Source organism: Mytilus edulis, chromosome 9, assembly GCF_963676685.1.
Source record: "Mytilus edulis chromosome 9, xbMytEdul2.2, whole genome shotgun sequence".
In the NCBI taxonomy this organism is placed as follows: Eukaryota; Metazoa; Mollusca; class Bivalvia; order Mytilida; family Mytilidae; genus Mytilus; species Mytilus edulis.
Window position 1 is genome coordinate 21,546,334 of NC_092352.1, and position 16,578 is coordinate 21,562,911.

Here is a 16,578-nt window from a genome sequence, read left to right on the forward strand (position 1 = left end):
ATGTTTTTAAGTGCAAAATAGTTGTAGTCAATTTTAAATCTTCACATCTCACGGAAACATCTGTAAATGTTTGCATACGTTTTCTAAAACTAAGAAATTGACCAAAGCAAGTTTACTCATGCGCTTCTACTATTATCATAATATATATATAGCGAGAGATAGAGACACATTGATACCAGTATTTTTTTTTAAAGACAGTGTCACGTGTTTGTCAAAGTAAACCAAGAAGTTAATTGTTTATAAGCTCTCTAGAGTTATCCAATACACAGTGAATAGACGGTAAGACATGATGTTAATTATATTGATTGCTTTTTAGATGTTTGTGTAGTTTGTTAATATGAATTTCCTGCCAACTTCCGATAGATATAATTAGTAATGTACTTAGGGAACATATATTTATTCTAGTGAGCTTCCTCCATCCATGCAGGCTTGGAGGAAGCTCCGAGCATTTAAGAGAAGCATATATCATTAATAAACCATTACATTCCCATTAATGTCAATCAAATATAAAAGTAATAGTTAAGAGCTTGTATGAGCTTTTTGTGAGCCTTTTGTACGCCTGTAAAAATAAAGTTTTACTATGTTGCCCTAGAAAATTAGTTAAATGACACAAAAATAGATAAATCAAAACTTGAGGTTAAACAGCTTAGGGACATTTCTTCTAAATGAGAACGAAAAGCTCTAATATAACTAAAACATATTTATATAAAGCCGATCTAAATAACAGTGGTTGTAAAAAATGGATGACATCAAACCAGAAACAACAGTTATCATTACCTGAAATAAAATCAAAATCTATAAAAGATATTGTTGAAAAACTATTATAGGAAAAAAGAAATAGATTCACAAACTTATGATTTTTTGAAGAATGATAACGAATCAAAACATAGACACATGTACCTTCTTCCGAAAATTCATAAAATCAATCTACAAATAATTAATGAGACATTTCGAACTGGTCAAATAGGTAGCAACATAAACATTTCTTACCGACCAATCATCCATAAATGTAACTCTACCACGATACGCATTGAAAGATTACTGGATATAATTCTAAAACCATTATTGAAGAGTCACCACTTTTACATTCAAGATACCAAAGACTTTATTTATAAAATAGAGTCGCAAAAGGGACATTAAGAATGCATTCTCATTGTCTATTATGTAACAGTAGTCAATGCTTTTTTATCAGTTGACAAACAAAATTATACTTTAAAAATTTCAAACAAACAGAATAAACGGCATTTGTAAAGTTAAGAAACTTGAACTTGAATTAAATGGACATTCATACAAACAAATAATACGAGCGCCTATTGGTTGTATATGATTTACATATGTCTGGTCTATTAAAAATATCTTAGATATTAAGTTCCTACTAAATCTAGACACCTCAAATGTGATTTTAAAAAGAGGGTCAATGTTGTTCGCTATGTTCAATATCAATCTTCAATCTGTTTTAATGTGCCTGTGAAGAACATACAATTGTCGTATTGGTATTGACAGTACAATTTGATGTGTTATGTCCATTGGAACTTATCCAAGATATTTTTAAAAGGACAGACAGATGTAAATCTGCATGTCGGAAAAATATACCACCAAAAGGCGCTCCAATAATTTGTTTGTATAACTGTCAATTTAATTCAAGTTCATTGTTTTTTAACTTTACAAATGCCGTTTATTCTGTTTGTTTGAAATTTTTAAAACATATTCTTGTTTGTCTTCTGAGTTATCAATCTTCATTTTTGTGTACATTGACGTTACATCATAGTAAAAAATAAATGCATTTTTTCTTGACCTTGTGCGACTCCATTTTATAAATGAAGTCTTTCGTATCTTGATTGTAAAAGTGATAACTCTTCAATAATGGTTTTAGAATTAGATCCAGTAATCTTTCAATGTGTCTCTTGGTAGAGTTACACTTATGAATAATTGGTCAGTAAGAAATGTTTATGTTGCTACCTATTAGACCACTTCGGAATGCCTCATTAATTATTTCTAGATTGATTTTATGAATTTTTGGAAGAAGGTATATGCGTCCATGTTTTGATTCGTTATCATTCTTCAAAAAAGTATAAGTTTATGAATCTATTTCTTTTTTCCTATATAGTTTTCAACAATATCTTTTATAGATTTGACAACAATGTTGTGCGGGAAAGAGGGGGAAAGCGCAGACTAAGACAGTTGCCTCCCCTTTCCCGTTGAAGGGTGTAATGTGTTGTTGGTTTCTGTTTTACATGTTTCTTCTCCGTATTTTAACTACGACAATTTGGGGGACTGTCGTTCGCGTTCTTTCGAGGCCTCCTGGTGAATAAAACAAAAATGTCTATATATGTTTATTTGAGTCCAACCATACGCGAAATTAATCTAATACATGAATATGAAATAAAAGAGTTTGATTCTTAAAATGAAATTGAATTAACAATTATCAAAATACTTTATCAATTAATTAAAATAGTTTATCATGATATTTATGGTAACTTTAATAAAGAAAAATTTCTGTTATAAACTGTTACATTAAACGATTACTAAGGTTACGTTATGTTTTTCATTAAACACAATTTGTAAGTTTACGAACCTGGTGAATAAAACAAAGATGTCTATATATGTTTATTTGAGTCCAACCATACGAGAAATTAATGTTTGATTCCTTAGGGTTTCCTATTTTAAACCCCTAGAACACGTGCTGGTAGGACTTGTTTTATTCACCAATCAAAATGACTTTTAGAATACTTATTTTTATAAGGACAGTTTCTATTGGTTAGATCTCTTTTACCTTATTCACATTTGTGCATTGTTTGGGGTTACTATTTTTAATTACTTAATACTTTGTTTTTACGACCATTAGGGAAATCCGATTATTTAGTTAGAAAGAATTCTAGGTGAACAATAGAAAAGAATTAGATATATTTGCTAAAGGAAATACTTCTAAGAGTTTAAGCTGTCAAACCTTATTTACGTCGCTAAGTGTCAAATAAGAAGAATTTCACATCTAAAACTTTATATATTAAAAGTTACATCACATTATAGACTTTCTAATTATATCTTTTTATACAAAAAGCTTTATACAAGAATTAGTTATTTTCTACAATTACAAAGAAGATTCACTTAGTTTTATATGAAATATTAAAATTTATTTCTTGTAATATTTTACCTCATTTTACCTTCATTATAACAACGTTAATATTTATTTATAAAATTAAGGTGACTTGTTACTGTTTGGATGTAATCGATTTTTATTTAAAACCACTGTTGTGTTATTTTTATCGGCTTTATATAAATATGTTTTAGTTATATTAGAGATTTTCCATCTCATGTTGATGAAATGTCCCTAAACTTTTTAACCTCAAGTTTGAATGTATCTATTTTTGTGTCAATTAACTAATTTTCTAGGGCAACATAGTAAAACTTTATTATTACAAGCGTATAAAAGGCTCACAAAAAGCTCATACAAGCTCTTAACTATAAACTCTTCTAAATGATTGACATTAATGGGAGTATAATGGTGTATTAACGATATTAGCTTCTCTAAAATGCTCGGAGCATCCTCCAGGCATGCCTGGAGGAAGCTCACTAGAATAAATATATGTTCCCTTATTGCAAAATGTTATTTATTATTGTTTAAGTTGTCAGATAGCATAGAAGATATTTGATCCTGATAATGTTGATGTGCATATATATACAATTGCATGAACAATTTGTACTTTTGAAAATATATGAGCTAAACGTTACAGCAAGTTTTAATATCGGCATCTGGATTTACGTGTTTGCCACTGACTCGCGTATTTTTCATAATTTATTTGAAAACAATATCTATAATGGATAAATGTCGAGTGTGTCATTTTCATAACAACTGTGTATATGCATTGGGTGTATCCTCTGTAATACACAATATTTGGCATGACATCTCTGTAAATATCAATTTTTCCCAATGTATCTATATCAACATCTTCAATTAAATTAAATAGGTCTCCTCTATGACACACTAAGATGTCCCACATTATTATACTTACATGTTGGAAAACGTATTTTCTCCTCTCTAGTCCAGTGGATTTTAAAAGACTTTTATGTTAAGACAATGGCAATGTTTGTTTATATGTCAGTTTGTGTAAATGTGTATGTATACATGCTTTTGTTTAAATGTACTTTAATCACTCTAATTATTCTGATCATTTATAATTGTGTATAATTCATTTGATTGTGCATTTGGGCACCATGATTTGTAAGTAATAAAATAGCTTATCTTACCAGGTGATAATGATGGAGATCAAAGGGGGATTTAGCCGCTGCCCCCTTTTTGTGTGTGGGAAAATTTAGTTGATTATAAAGGGAATCACTGAAGTACGACTGGTATGGGGCCACCTCTTATTGGTCAGTCATTGGGCCCCAACTGAAAAATTCGATATCCGCTCATCTTATCTGATCGGTTAGGTCTCCAATTTTTGCGACTGTATCGGGATATATGATAACCATTTAATGCACTTTATGTAACATGCCTCAATCGAGCATGCACCAATCTTGTTTAACCCTCTATCATTTTGATTTTGTTGCGATGAAATATAACGTACATCACCTCAATTTCCCATTTTGTTATAAGCCTACATTATGGATTACTTTTTTATTACAGTTTACTGATATCAGCCCCTCACATAGACAAAGACTCTCTCAAGACTCTCTATTCCTATTTTTTTTTTGGTCCAACATGTATGCGCCACTGGAAGCTATCTTTAAGTTAACAAAGTATGCCTTTTGATAATATAACATTGACTGATGAATAATTAAGAAAGGTAACAGCCTTATAGCGGTTTATTTTCGTGATGTGTAAATTTCGCTTATTTTCGAGGATAAAACAAAATCCTTAAAATAAACATGCAAAGGTATTGATAAAAGTTTTGAATCCGCCAAAATAATAACCGCCAAAACAAACGTATACCTTATTCACTGAAAATCGCGAAATTTTACTCCCGCGAAAATAACCCGCTTTATATAAGGTATTTTGGACGGATTATGTTTTTTCTCAGTTTTCTCATGTGTGGTTGTTTTTGTCATTAAATGCTATACAAATGAACAATGAACCATGCGTTGTGCCATGTGCAACTCCAACAACCTTGATCACACACTGATTGATGTTGTGCTATTTCTATTTTTGAAATTTTTTAAATAACTAACTATGTCGACGACGAAAGGAGCCAGTTTAGTAACTTTTCGACTCTACAAGTAATTAATATAGTTTATGTAATCTGTTAGACTTGCTACATGTCCCTTCCTAATTATGTTTTTTTCTTTTTTTTCTTTTTTTTCCAATTTTGCCCCTTTAATAATTTTACTGCTATAACTAGGAGATTACAATTATACTGACATCTGCAGGAGGAAGGAACGAATTTCGTCAAGTCGGCCATAACATGGTCTATATGCCAATTTCGTCTTCTTTTTATCTGGAAGCCCACTGCAAAAATTAAAATTAATTTATCATATTGCAATCTAAATCTGCATAGGTCTCATAAAAATGCCTAAGCATTACAAAGAAGTATTTCATAAGAAAAATTATGTAAGCACCATAGAAAACATATTTATATAATCTTAATAATTGTAGATATCCAACAGTCCAGTAGCAAATATTTCATACATCTTTCAAAACATCACAATATGAATTGAAAGTTTTAATTTGGACACCATTGGCAGATTAATCTTTCATAATAGTAACAGAAATATTCAATTAAAGGGTGATTAATTATTAAAAGTAAAATTAAATGAGAATGTTTTGAATAAATAAACATTAAATAGTTAGTGCATGTACAGATATATATACATTTATAAATATATGATGTTCTTTTGTATGCATGTACTATTTTTAAGATATACATATTTATTCTTATGCATGTTATAGCTTATGTTAGAGCGATTCAGATGATTTGTTTTTCTACTTTAGTATCAGATATTGTTATATGTACAAAAATAAATACTTACAACTTTTTTATGCAGTGAGCTTCATTTTGATAAAAAAAAATTTGCCAAATCCAACAGTGATTTTCTTTCGTGTCCAATAAGTGACTCTGGACTGGAGAAAAAAATGTCAATTTTGCCTTCCTTCACATCTCCTAAGGAATATTTGTTTGGCTGTCTTCAAAATTAGATGGTGAGGTTATGTCCTTCAAATATACTGCTTTAATCCCTTTTCTATTCAAGGCTTGAGTCTGTGTACGCATTAAAGATGTTAGAGGCGAAATAACAAGTACAATACACATATCATTCTTCTGTAAATATTTAAATACAAAAGGTGCTATTTCAAAAGTTTGTGATTTGCCACTTCCAGTTGGAGAACAGAAAAATACATCTTTGCCTGCCAACAAGCTTTCTACAACTTTCTTCTGGTTAATTTTGATTTCATTAAATGACAACTTTTGTAATCCAAAATCTATTGCAGCAGATCCATTTTGATGTTGGAATCATAAGAAAAGTGAAATTGAAATCTACTTGAGATAAAATATGGGAGAACAGCATGGGATATATACACATGACAGCCTAATTATCTATTATCAGCAGATGTGAAATAATAACCTCTTACTGACCAGTTACTGATCGGTATAAAATGTTATTATACAAGTCCCTTTCTCCAACGGCAGTCAGTAGGCTGGCACTTATCAGTCAACATGTAAATTAGTAAGAGTGAAATACTAGAAAGGGAATTGTAGCAACTTTCTCCAAGGGCAATCATGCAGTAGGCTGGCACTTATCCGTCAACATGTAAATTAGTAAGAGTGAAATAATAGAAAGGGAATTGTAGCAACTTTCTCCAAGGGCAATCATGCAGTAGGCTGGCACTTATCCGTCAACATGTAAATTAGTAAGAGTGAAATAATAGAAAGGGAATTGTAGCAACTTTCTCCAAGGGCAATCATGCAGTAGGCTGGCACTTATCCGTAACTAAACACATTTATTCTAAAAACAGTTGTTGGCATGACACGGGTTATGTTCTTCTCATATATGTTATGATGGTATGATACTAAACCCCTAACGGGAAGGATTGTGCCTGATGTTCATATGATGAAATCATAATCTTTCAGTCAGTTTAATTGAAGTCTGGAGCTGGCATGTCAGTTAACTGCTAGTAGTCTGTTGTTATTTATGTATTATTGTCATTTTGTTTATTTTCTTTGGTTACATCTTCCGACATCAGACTCGGATTTCTCTTGAACTGAATTTTAATCTGCGTATTGTTATGCGTTTACTTTTCTACATTGGTTAGAGGTATAGGGGGAGGGTTGAGATCTCACAAACATGTTTAACCCCGCCGCATTTTTGCGCCTGTCCCAAATCAGGAGCCTCTGGCCTTTGTTAGTCTTGTATTTTCAATTTTAGTTTCTTGTGTACAATTTGGAAATTAGTATGGCGTTCATTATCACTGGACTAGTATATATTTGTTTAGGGGCCAGCTGAAGGACGCCTCCGGGTGCGGGAATTTCTCGCTACATTGAAGACCTGTTGGTGACCCTCTGCTGTTGTTTTTATGCCCCACCTACGATAGTAGAGGGGCATTATGTTTTCTGGTCTGTGCGTCCGTTCGTCCGTTCGTTCGTCCGTTCGTCCGTTCGTCCGTCTGTCCCGCTTCAGGTTAAAGTTTTTGGTCGAGGTAGTTTTTGATGAAGTTGAAGTCCAATCGACTTCAAACTTAGTATACATGTTCCCTATGATATGATCTTTTAAATTTTAATGCCAAATTAGAGGGTTTACCCCAATTTCACGGTCCACTGAACATAGAAAATGATAGTGCGAGTGGGGCATTCGTGTACTGGGGACACATTCTTGTTTTTTTATTTGGTCGGGTTGTTGTCTCTTTGACACATTCCCCATTTCCATTCTCAATTTTACTTATCAGTAAACATATAAATTAGTAAGAGTGAAATAATAGAAAGGGAATTGTAGCAACTTTCTCCAAGGGCAATCAGTAGGCTGGCACTTATCAGTAAACATAAATTAGTAAGAGTGAAATAAAAGAAAGGGAATTGTAGCAAGTCTAGTAATCTGTATAACTCCAGCAGTTTACTTCAACATTAATCAAACTATTCATATCAGTTATTTTGTTTGGTTAATAGTTATCAAAGGTACCAGGATTATAATTTAGTACGACAGACGCACGTTTCGTCTTCATAAGACTCATCAGTGACGCTCATGTCAAAATATTTATAAAGCCAAAAGTACAAAGTTGAAGAGCATTGAGGATCCAAAATTCCCAAAAGTTGTGCCAAATACGGCTAAAGTAATCTATGCCTGGGATAAGAAAATCCTTAGTTCTCAAAGTTTGGTAAACAGGAAATTTATAAAAATGACCATGCACATTATTGATATTCATGTCAACACTGAAGCACCGAAGTGATGACTACTGAGCTGGTGATACCCTCGGGGACGACGCGTTCACCAGCAATCGACCCAGTGGTGTAAATAGTTACCAAAGATACTAGGATTAAATTTTAAAAGATTTTCACTGAAGGTTTAATAACTTCTTGGCTCTATACGTACGTCTGTCCGCCTGAAACACATGAAAAGATGGTCGGGGTTTCTGCACATTGGCAAAGCCTCGTCGTAATATATTAGCTGCAAAATTTGTTTGCCTTTGAGAAAATGAAAACAAATGGATACCGGTAATATACACTGTGACATATATATGCATTTATTTTGGAGTAAAAGTTACTTTTCAAAGGGCGTGGTACATACTTTGCAAATAATGCTATCATATTTAGCAAAGATATTGTACGGCTAATTAGGACAGCACAGCAACTATATAAAAACAAGGAGATGTGGTATGAATGAGTTATGATTGCATGCCAATTAGACAACTTTATCCACCAAAGTTCTAATGAGTTAATGTAAGCAATTATAGGCAACCGTACTGCCTTCAACAGTGAGAAAAAATCCATACCGTGTGGTCGGCTACACAATAAGTACATTTTGATTCAAAATTCGACAAAATTCTAAACTTTATGATGATACATGCAACCTCACGTTTACTGTTAGATATGTATCCCATATCTTTTCCAAAATAATCTCTTGCTGAGAGTTGTTTCATTCGCAAGCATACCACGTCTTACACGTCTTATTTTTATATCGAATTACAGTTACATTTGTTAATATGGAGAAAGGAAAGAAAAAATATGTATTCTATTTTTCAGGCAAAATGGCATCTGGTGGCGAGATTGACGATGTCTGTGAAGTATTTAGAAATTTCAATATTCTTAATTCAAAAGACAAACCCCCAAATAAAATGACCAGTAAAGCATGGGGAAAAATGGTTCAGGACTGTTTAGGGAAGGACACCACTATAAGACAGAGAATGGATAGTAGTGTGTTTCCATACGTCCAAGATAAAACAACAAAGTAATTATATTGCCCTGTATTTGTATTGGCTAATTTCAAATAGTTTAAATTCCAATTGCAAAAATGATGTTACATGTAATTAGACATAAGATTAACAAATCTGATTTGCATATTTTTTATCAGAACAACGTACTTGTTCGACATTTATTAAAAACTATAAGACTCTATTTTTTTTCTTTTCATTCGACAGAACACTTGATTTAACAGATAAAGCCAAAGTTGATAAAGCCCTCGATAAGATGGCTGAAGTTTATAAGGAATGTAAGCCCAAGGAAGAAAAAGACACACCAGTGGCTGAAGTCAGACAAAAACTTGTGAAGAGAATACTTGATAAAAAAAATCCTGAAGTACATGCTACGGTATGTATAGAAGATTTTTTTTTATTAAGTGGGTTCACAACAAGCATAGTATAAAATATCTTTAAAAACAAATATTGATACAAAACTATGTAGCAGAGATTACACAAGAGGTACTAGTATAATAATATATTATCTCCGGCGTTTTGGACATAAACCGGACACATTTCAACTTATTTTCACTTATCTAATATGTTCTCGTCCATGATACCATGTACAGACTGTATAGGAATATGTGTTGTGCTTTACTTTCTGTGTGGACTCTTAACATCGCTAATATTACTAACACTAACATGACTAACGGAATAAAAAATGTTTTAACATATACATATTAATTGGTGAAATCGATGCACATTCTTTCTTCATTAGAAATCAGACCTTTTATGTATAGAAACTTGAATGTTTAATATGCTGTGTCAAATTATTTCTTTCTACTTCCATGCATGCAGCTGTAGGTATCTTTAATTTACTAATATCCTTAAAGTTAATAGTTATTGGTGATGCATGGAATACCTTTATTTAGCAACAAACTTTTTTTAATTTTGGAATAAACTTTATCAAATCATCCAAAATAACTAAAATCTTGTTTTTTTTCTTCATTCTAAACTCTATTTAAAAAAAAAGGTTTGATTTGTGCCAAAATTTTCAAAGCCTTGTTGCAAGACGTTATTAAGATTATATCTATAATGTACGTGTAATGGACGGCTGAAAGTGATTGCATCGAACTGGTTTGTTCTATAGCGTTGCTTTTCAAGAACTGCATCGAACTTTTTTGTGCTATAACTTCGCCTTGAACAGCTGCTTCGAACTGTTTTGTGCTATAACATGGTCTAACTTTGCCTTGGATCGCTACTTCGAACTGTTTTAAGCTATAACTTCGCCTTGAACTGGTGCTTAGAACTGTTTTGTGCTATAACTGATCATAACGTCGCCTTAAACATTCATGCTACATTGTATTTCAGAAAACGTCTGCTACAGGAGGTGTTGATCGGATGACAGATACTTCCAAATATACAGGGGCTCATAAAGAACGATTTGACGATTCAGGAAAAGGGAAGGGTGTTACGGGACGAGAAGATCGATTTGAAAATTCAGGTTATGTCGGCCAGTATAAGGGTGCCGGCAGCAGTATTTTGAGTATTTTTCATCATATATCAGTCGTAATTTATGAAGTCAGAATGATTGATTATATATGCATACTTTGTGAGTGAAAGTCTGAGGTAATATATCAATAAATGCCGTACAGATGGCATTTATTGCTCATTGTTGAAGACCGTACGGTTACCTATAGTTGTTTATTTCTGTGTCATTTTGGTCTCTTGTGGAGAGTTGTCTGACTATCATACCGCATCTTCTTTTTTTATATTGTCAATTCTATATTAATTCTCTGATAATTTGTTTAGACCCAGATCTATATGTAAGATTAAATATATCCTTACCTATGACACGCCATCATTGTATTCATATATCTTGGACAGCTAAAGTAAAAACCATTTGATTTTCTGAAATCAAAAACAATGAATTTTTTTAAGTAATGACCCCCCCCCCCCCCCCCCCCCGAAAATCAAATGATTGCTACCGGAAAAGCAGTTTATGATTTCGGTCTAAATATACAGCACATACTTAAGACTTGCTTGCTTGGTTTGTATTCATGTTTGCCTAAGCATTGTATTTGAGATAGAGCACACATTTATGCTAGTAAAGGCAACAGTAGTATACCGCTAAAAAAGCAAACAAGCCATCCAAACCGTTTATCTACAAGCATTATGAAAATAGCTCTAATGGATGCATCTATGAAAATCAAAGAGATGTCACATAAAGATTTTTATTTCACGATTGATGAGTGGTAACGTTTTCGTCTCGCACAAACAATTGCTTTACATTTGACGTCTGGATGGCTGCATAATTAATTTTGATAATGCCATTTTATATACATCTGATACAGTAAAGAAAGCCCGAGCAACAATCGTGTCACCTTGATATATGTTTGAATTTCTCATAACTATGTTCTCGATGTTTTGCTTACGAACGGTACTGAACTATTACGAAACAAAACCCATAAAGCTAAGTACAGAAAAAATATCGATATTTAAACAGTACACAATGTCCGAAATCAACCATATGTTGGTTATACCCGTGTATATTCAAGTGATCATCTACGGCCAGCCTGCTTTTTAAATATCATCAGTATTAAAGTCATTTTTTAAGACTACTTTTAGTTATTGCATGTCGAATTATCATATAAAATGATAATGAAAATTCATCGCACCTGCAAAAGTTCCACATCAGAAAAGATTGCACTTTCAGAGATAATTCATCGCAACTATAGTTAAAATGAATAGCATCCAGTCAACGATATTATGGATTCATCTGCTTTAATTACACTTTTTTTTACTTTAAATCTTGTGATTATACATAAGAGAGTTATATTCTTATTTAATTGTGTTAAAACATACATTTAAATCAATTATTTCGTACCTTCAAAAAGTAAACAAACGCAGTTTTTCCTGTCATCCTTTATTCTACAATAGACATACTCGCATATAACAGTGAAAATGAACAAACTGGATTCGCACTTTATATACAATGGCAGTTATATTGTATAAATGCATCGTGTATATTTTCACTCAGTAATTCTTTCAAGTATTTTACTTTTTATGTAATGATTTAGTATGGTGTGTCCTAGAATAGAAAATATGTCTAAATTCTACAGCTCACAATATTGGCAGCAGAATTTCATCCTGAAATTTAAAAGGAAGCTATCTTGGAATCATGATTTATTATAATTTGGTATTGGTTTGAAACTAGGTCCCACTAAATCAACTTGATTGTATTGTTTAAAACCGATCTGTTAAATCTTACATGTCTGCCATAGTTAAGGCGAAGAAGAGATTGGGGAGCCCGCAAACATGTTTAACTCCGCAATATTTTGTATAATAAACTGTCTCAAGTTACGCTTCTGTAATGCCGTGATTATCGTTTGTAACTGTATATCATATTTTGCTATTTATTTTGAACAGAAATTAGGCTGGTGGTTTTCTTACTGGAATTCCTATACATTTGATTTTGTCGCAGCCTCTTATAACTTGCTAAGAAGTATGGTTTTGCTCGTTATTGAATGTTGAAGGCCTCTTGATGACACATTTTGCTAACACCTACGTCATTTGATCTTAGGTGGATAGTTGTCTCATTGGCAATCATATTGCATCTACTTATAACATATTACTACATTGTATGTGCGAACTTCTTGTGCCCTTTTGTGTTTCAAATGAAACAATTGTTGTTAGTTTTGATAGTAACTCTTCATTATACACGACAAGAATTACATAACTGAACCATGTCCAACATGAACTAAACCATGACACGAATGAACCAAACCATGACACAGATATTTCAGTAATTTTGAATTGAGTGCAAAAGTAGATATTTTTCAGAATAATTGATGGCAGTATATTATATTAAGAAGAAATATGTGATGTATTTTGACATACGCAAGCTTTGTTCTGTGTTAAATCATTATATGATACAACTTGTGATGTACTAACATATTTACTTTATACAAAGGTACTTACCAGCTTGAATTGTTGATCAGGAGTTCTTTTTACAAAATATCCGAATGTTTACATTTTTGAATTGATTGTTATCAAAAACACTTAACACCGTCATGTCAAACTTATCCAAACTATGACAAAATCACTGTACTAAACGCTCCTCGATATGACGACCTTACTACCCGTGTCCACGTGTACATTGAAGATCATTGAAGCGTTTGTGGCACACCGTGCTCTTTCATCATAATAACGCCTTATGTAATGTTGTCTTTCATTTATTTCATAGGAATACTGTTCTTCTTTAAATTATTTTCAAATAACAATTTACAAAAAAAATATTTATGGAGACCGCAATCTACATGTTAACACTTTTCACCCCATCTTCCCTAATATCTAAACATATTTTTAAAAAATTCCTGCGTGTGTCTGTTTATTCATCTCACAAAGCAACGTTTAAGAACAAGGATCAGGCTTCAACTTTTTAAAATTCGCTTTTCATATTACGTCGTCGTCTATACTTGTTATAGTATATAAACTACATTCCATGTGCATGATAAGTTTGTATCAAAGATACGAGGTATAAGTTTGCAGCAGATACTTCGCAAATACGGAAAACGGAATGTCAGTTCAGCATGGTACCTTAACTCCGCCAGGTATTTTCCATTCTGTATTTCGGATGCTGATGTTAACAAAGCTTTTGATTTGTCTTTTTTTAAAACAACGACGGCTTCCTCTTTTGATTTTTGTTTTGTTTTCTCCATTATAATGAATAGAATGAGACATATGTGGGATGACGAGGAGGTAAATTGCAATATTGTTATGACTATTTTAAATATTTTGAATACTAGCATACAACACAGACAGTTGTGCTGCCAGAAGCCCCTTCAGAAAGCTTGCATGTCTAATTAGTTATCAAAAGTACCAGGATTATAATTTTATACGCCATGGCCAGACGCGCGTTTCGTCTACATAAGACTCATCAGTGACGCTCAGATCAAAATAGTTAAAAAGCCAAACAAATACAAAGTTGAAGAGCATTGAGGACCCAAAATTCCAAAAAGTTGTGCCAAATACGGCTAAGGTAATCTACTCCTGGGGTAAGAAAATCCTTAGTTTTTCGAATAATTCAAAGTTTTGTAAACAGAAAATTTATAAAAATGACCATATAATTGATATTCATGTCAACACCGAAGTGCTGACTACTGGGCTGGTGATACCCTCTAAACGATTTTATCAATATTACTTGTAATTCCTTGTTGAAATTACTTATTTAGTTTCTTCAGAAGTAGGATTGTCTCTAAATAAAATGTACTAACTGGTTGAAAAGGCAATAATAACTGCTTACTTTTGAGACAGCGAATGCTTTTTTAAATCAAAACTCACTAAAGAATCGTGTTGGTGTTTCAAATAGTAGTAAATATATGACACTAACATTGATTTTTGCAGAAAATTTCAAAGACGGGGAACGTCAGTGGATTGACAGATACGTCAAAATACACAGGGGCTCATAAGGAGAGGTTCGACGAGTTTGGCAAAGGAAGGGGTATTGATGGAAGAGAGTATCGATTTGAAGATACAGGTTACGTCACAGGATACAAAGGAGATGGCACAAAACAATAATGACCACACGTACAATGCAAATACTGTACTTCCATACACTGCAGCAGATATTATAAATATATGTACATAGCGTATGACTATCTATTACCATATTTTTGTCAAACAACGGGTAATATTATTGAAAAAAATAAATGTTTAATACGATGTGGTTTTGATTTCGTAATTTAAAAGAAAACACGTAAGTGAATGGTACTTTTAAACATTGTATCTTTTTTTATACATTCACAAGACAGCGAAAGACCGAATATGGCTGGTCAATAGTTTTGCCTTAAACAATTTTTGTCAAGGGATGTTGTGACTGCACTGGTCAGTAGATGTCTATGGTTATTTATGTCATTTGGTTGCTGTCCCATGCTGGTATCCCACAAATTTCCTTTTCTGCTATGAATAATACAATATGATATATAATTATACTGATAATATATACATGTAATTGAGTTTCGAGTTAACGAGAATTCGATTTGCACTTAATTTTGAAAAAGTACGAATAAACGTAAAAAAGTAATGAAACTACATGAGGCTTCAAGCTTATATTACTGATCGGATTCTCTTTAATTGGGAAAAAAATGGTTCCATTTAGGTTATGGAATATCATTTAAAAGGTCAACTACAATAGTGCAAAATTGGACTAACCAAAACAATATAGTTTTCATTCTGTTACATAAATGTATGGAATGCAGAAAGTTTTTACATTTCGTAGTTTATTCATCAAAATTCGTTCCAAGATAGATTTTTTTTTAAAGTTATGTGAAATTCAGATCTATCGTAACTCGCTTATTCGTCGTACTAAGAGCTTTAACGAAATCAGAGATCTATATTTTAATGAGATCGTCATCAACCTTAATTTCTTTTTATGAAATTGAATCATGTCAAATATTTCTTACTGGCTTTATTACGCCGTAACAGTGACAAGATTCACGCTATTGCAAAGTGAAAGTTTACCTCGTTTTTGCCTCGCCTTCGATTACTGTGTCATTAACTGTTTGTATAAAGTTTTATATACCGGGTATTTCAAAGTCTAGAAGATCTGGACTATCATACCTTGTATATTGATGCTTTTACGGTTACGAATTTCATTCTGTCTGTTATATCTATTGTCGTTGACTTCATTTGCAGACTATACACTAAATCGGAATGTGATATGTAATACAACAAATGGAAGTTTTTAACGACCTTGACTGGCTATACAGCCCTTGCACGGTCGGTAATAATTTGACCAGCAACATGCGACTTCCAATCTTTCTTCTGGACGTTCTCTGGTGTTCGAAGCATACCAAGTAATGTCCTGTTGAATCGTTCAGTAATGCCATTTCCCATTGGATGATACGGTGTTGTTCTTGACTTAGTTATACCAAGGATGTTGCATAATTCCTTGATGATTTTGGATTCAAAGTTGGCACCTTGATCGGAGTGTATTCTTTCTGGTAAACCATAGTGAACGACAAAGTTGTTGAAGAATGCATCTGCAGTTGTTTTTGCTGTCTGGTTTCTTGTTGGTATTGCCAAGGCATATCTTGTGAAGTGGTCCGTTATTTCTAGTATGTTCTCAAATCCACCTGTAGATCTTTCAAGTGAGAGATAGTCCATACATACTAACTCCAGAGGTTGTGTTGTCTCGATACTAATGAGTGGTGCTCTGTGACTTGCAGGTTGCTTTCGTCGAATACATCTGTCGCAATTCG

The 16,578-nt window shown here is 32.7% G+C and overlaps 1 protein-coding gene across 2 annotated transcripts; it reads left to right on the forward strand.

Moving 5' to 3' along the window:
• Nucleotides 1-170: 170 nt before the first annotated feature.
• LOC139489663 (tubulin polymerization-promoting protein family member 3-like) lies at nt 171-15,040 on the forward strand. 2 transcript variants are annotated; one of them, XM_071276310.1, is made up of 5 exons: nt 171-279; nt 9,165-9,369; nt 9,560-9,728; nt 10,688-10,820; nt 14,723-15,040. In XM_071276310.1, the coding sequence occupies exons 2-5, from the start codon at nt 9,170-9,172 to the stop codon at nt 14,785-14,787; spliced, it is 567 nt and encodes a 188-aa protein (XP_071132411.1). In that variant the 5' UTR covers nt 171-279; nt 9,165-9,169; the 3' UTR covers nt 14,788-15,040. The 2 variants fall into 2 exon arrangements, with proteins under 2 accessions (XP_071132411.1, XP_071132412.1); XM_071276311.1 differs by lacking the exon at nt 10,688-10,820.
• The last annotated feature ends 1,538 nt before the right edge of the window (nt 15,041-16,578 follow it).

Bases quoted from the DNA above. Each gene is read 5' to 3' on its own strand.
- LOC139489663 (XM_071276310.1), top strand. From the start codon at position 9,170: ATGGCATCTGGTGGCGAGATTGACGATGTCTGTGAAGTATTTAGAAAT. The intron at 9,729-10,687 runs GTATGTATAGAA...ATTGTATTTCAG, and splicing joins ATCCTGAAGTACATGCTACG to AAAACGTCTGCTACAGGAGG. The intron at 10,821-14,722 runs GTTATGTCGGCC...TGATTTTTGCAG, and splicing joins AGATCGATTTGAAAATTCAG to AAAATTTCAAAGACGGGGAA.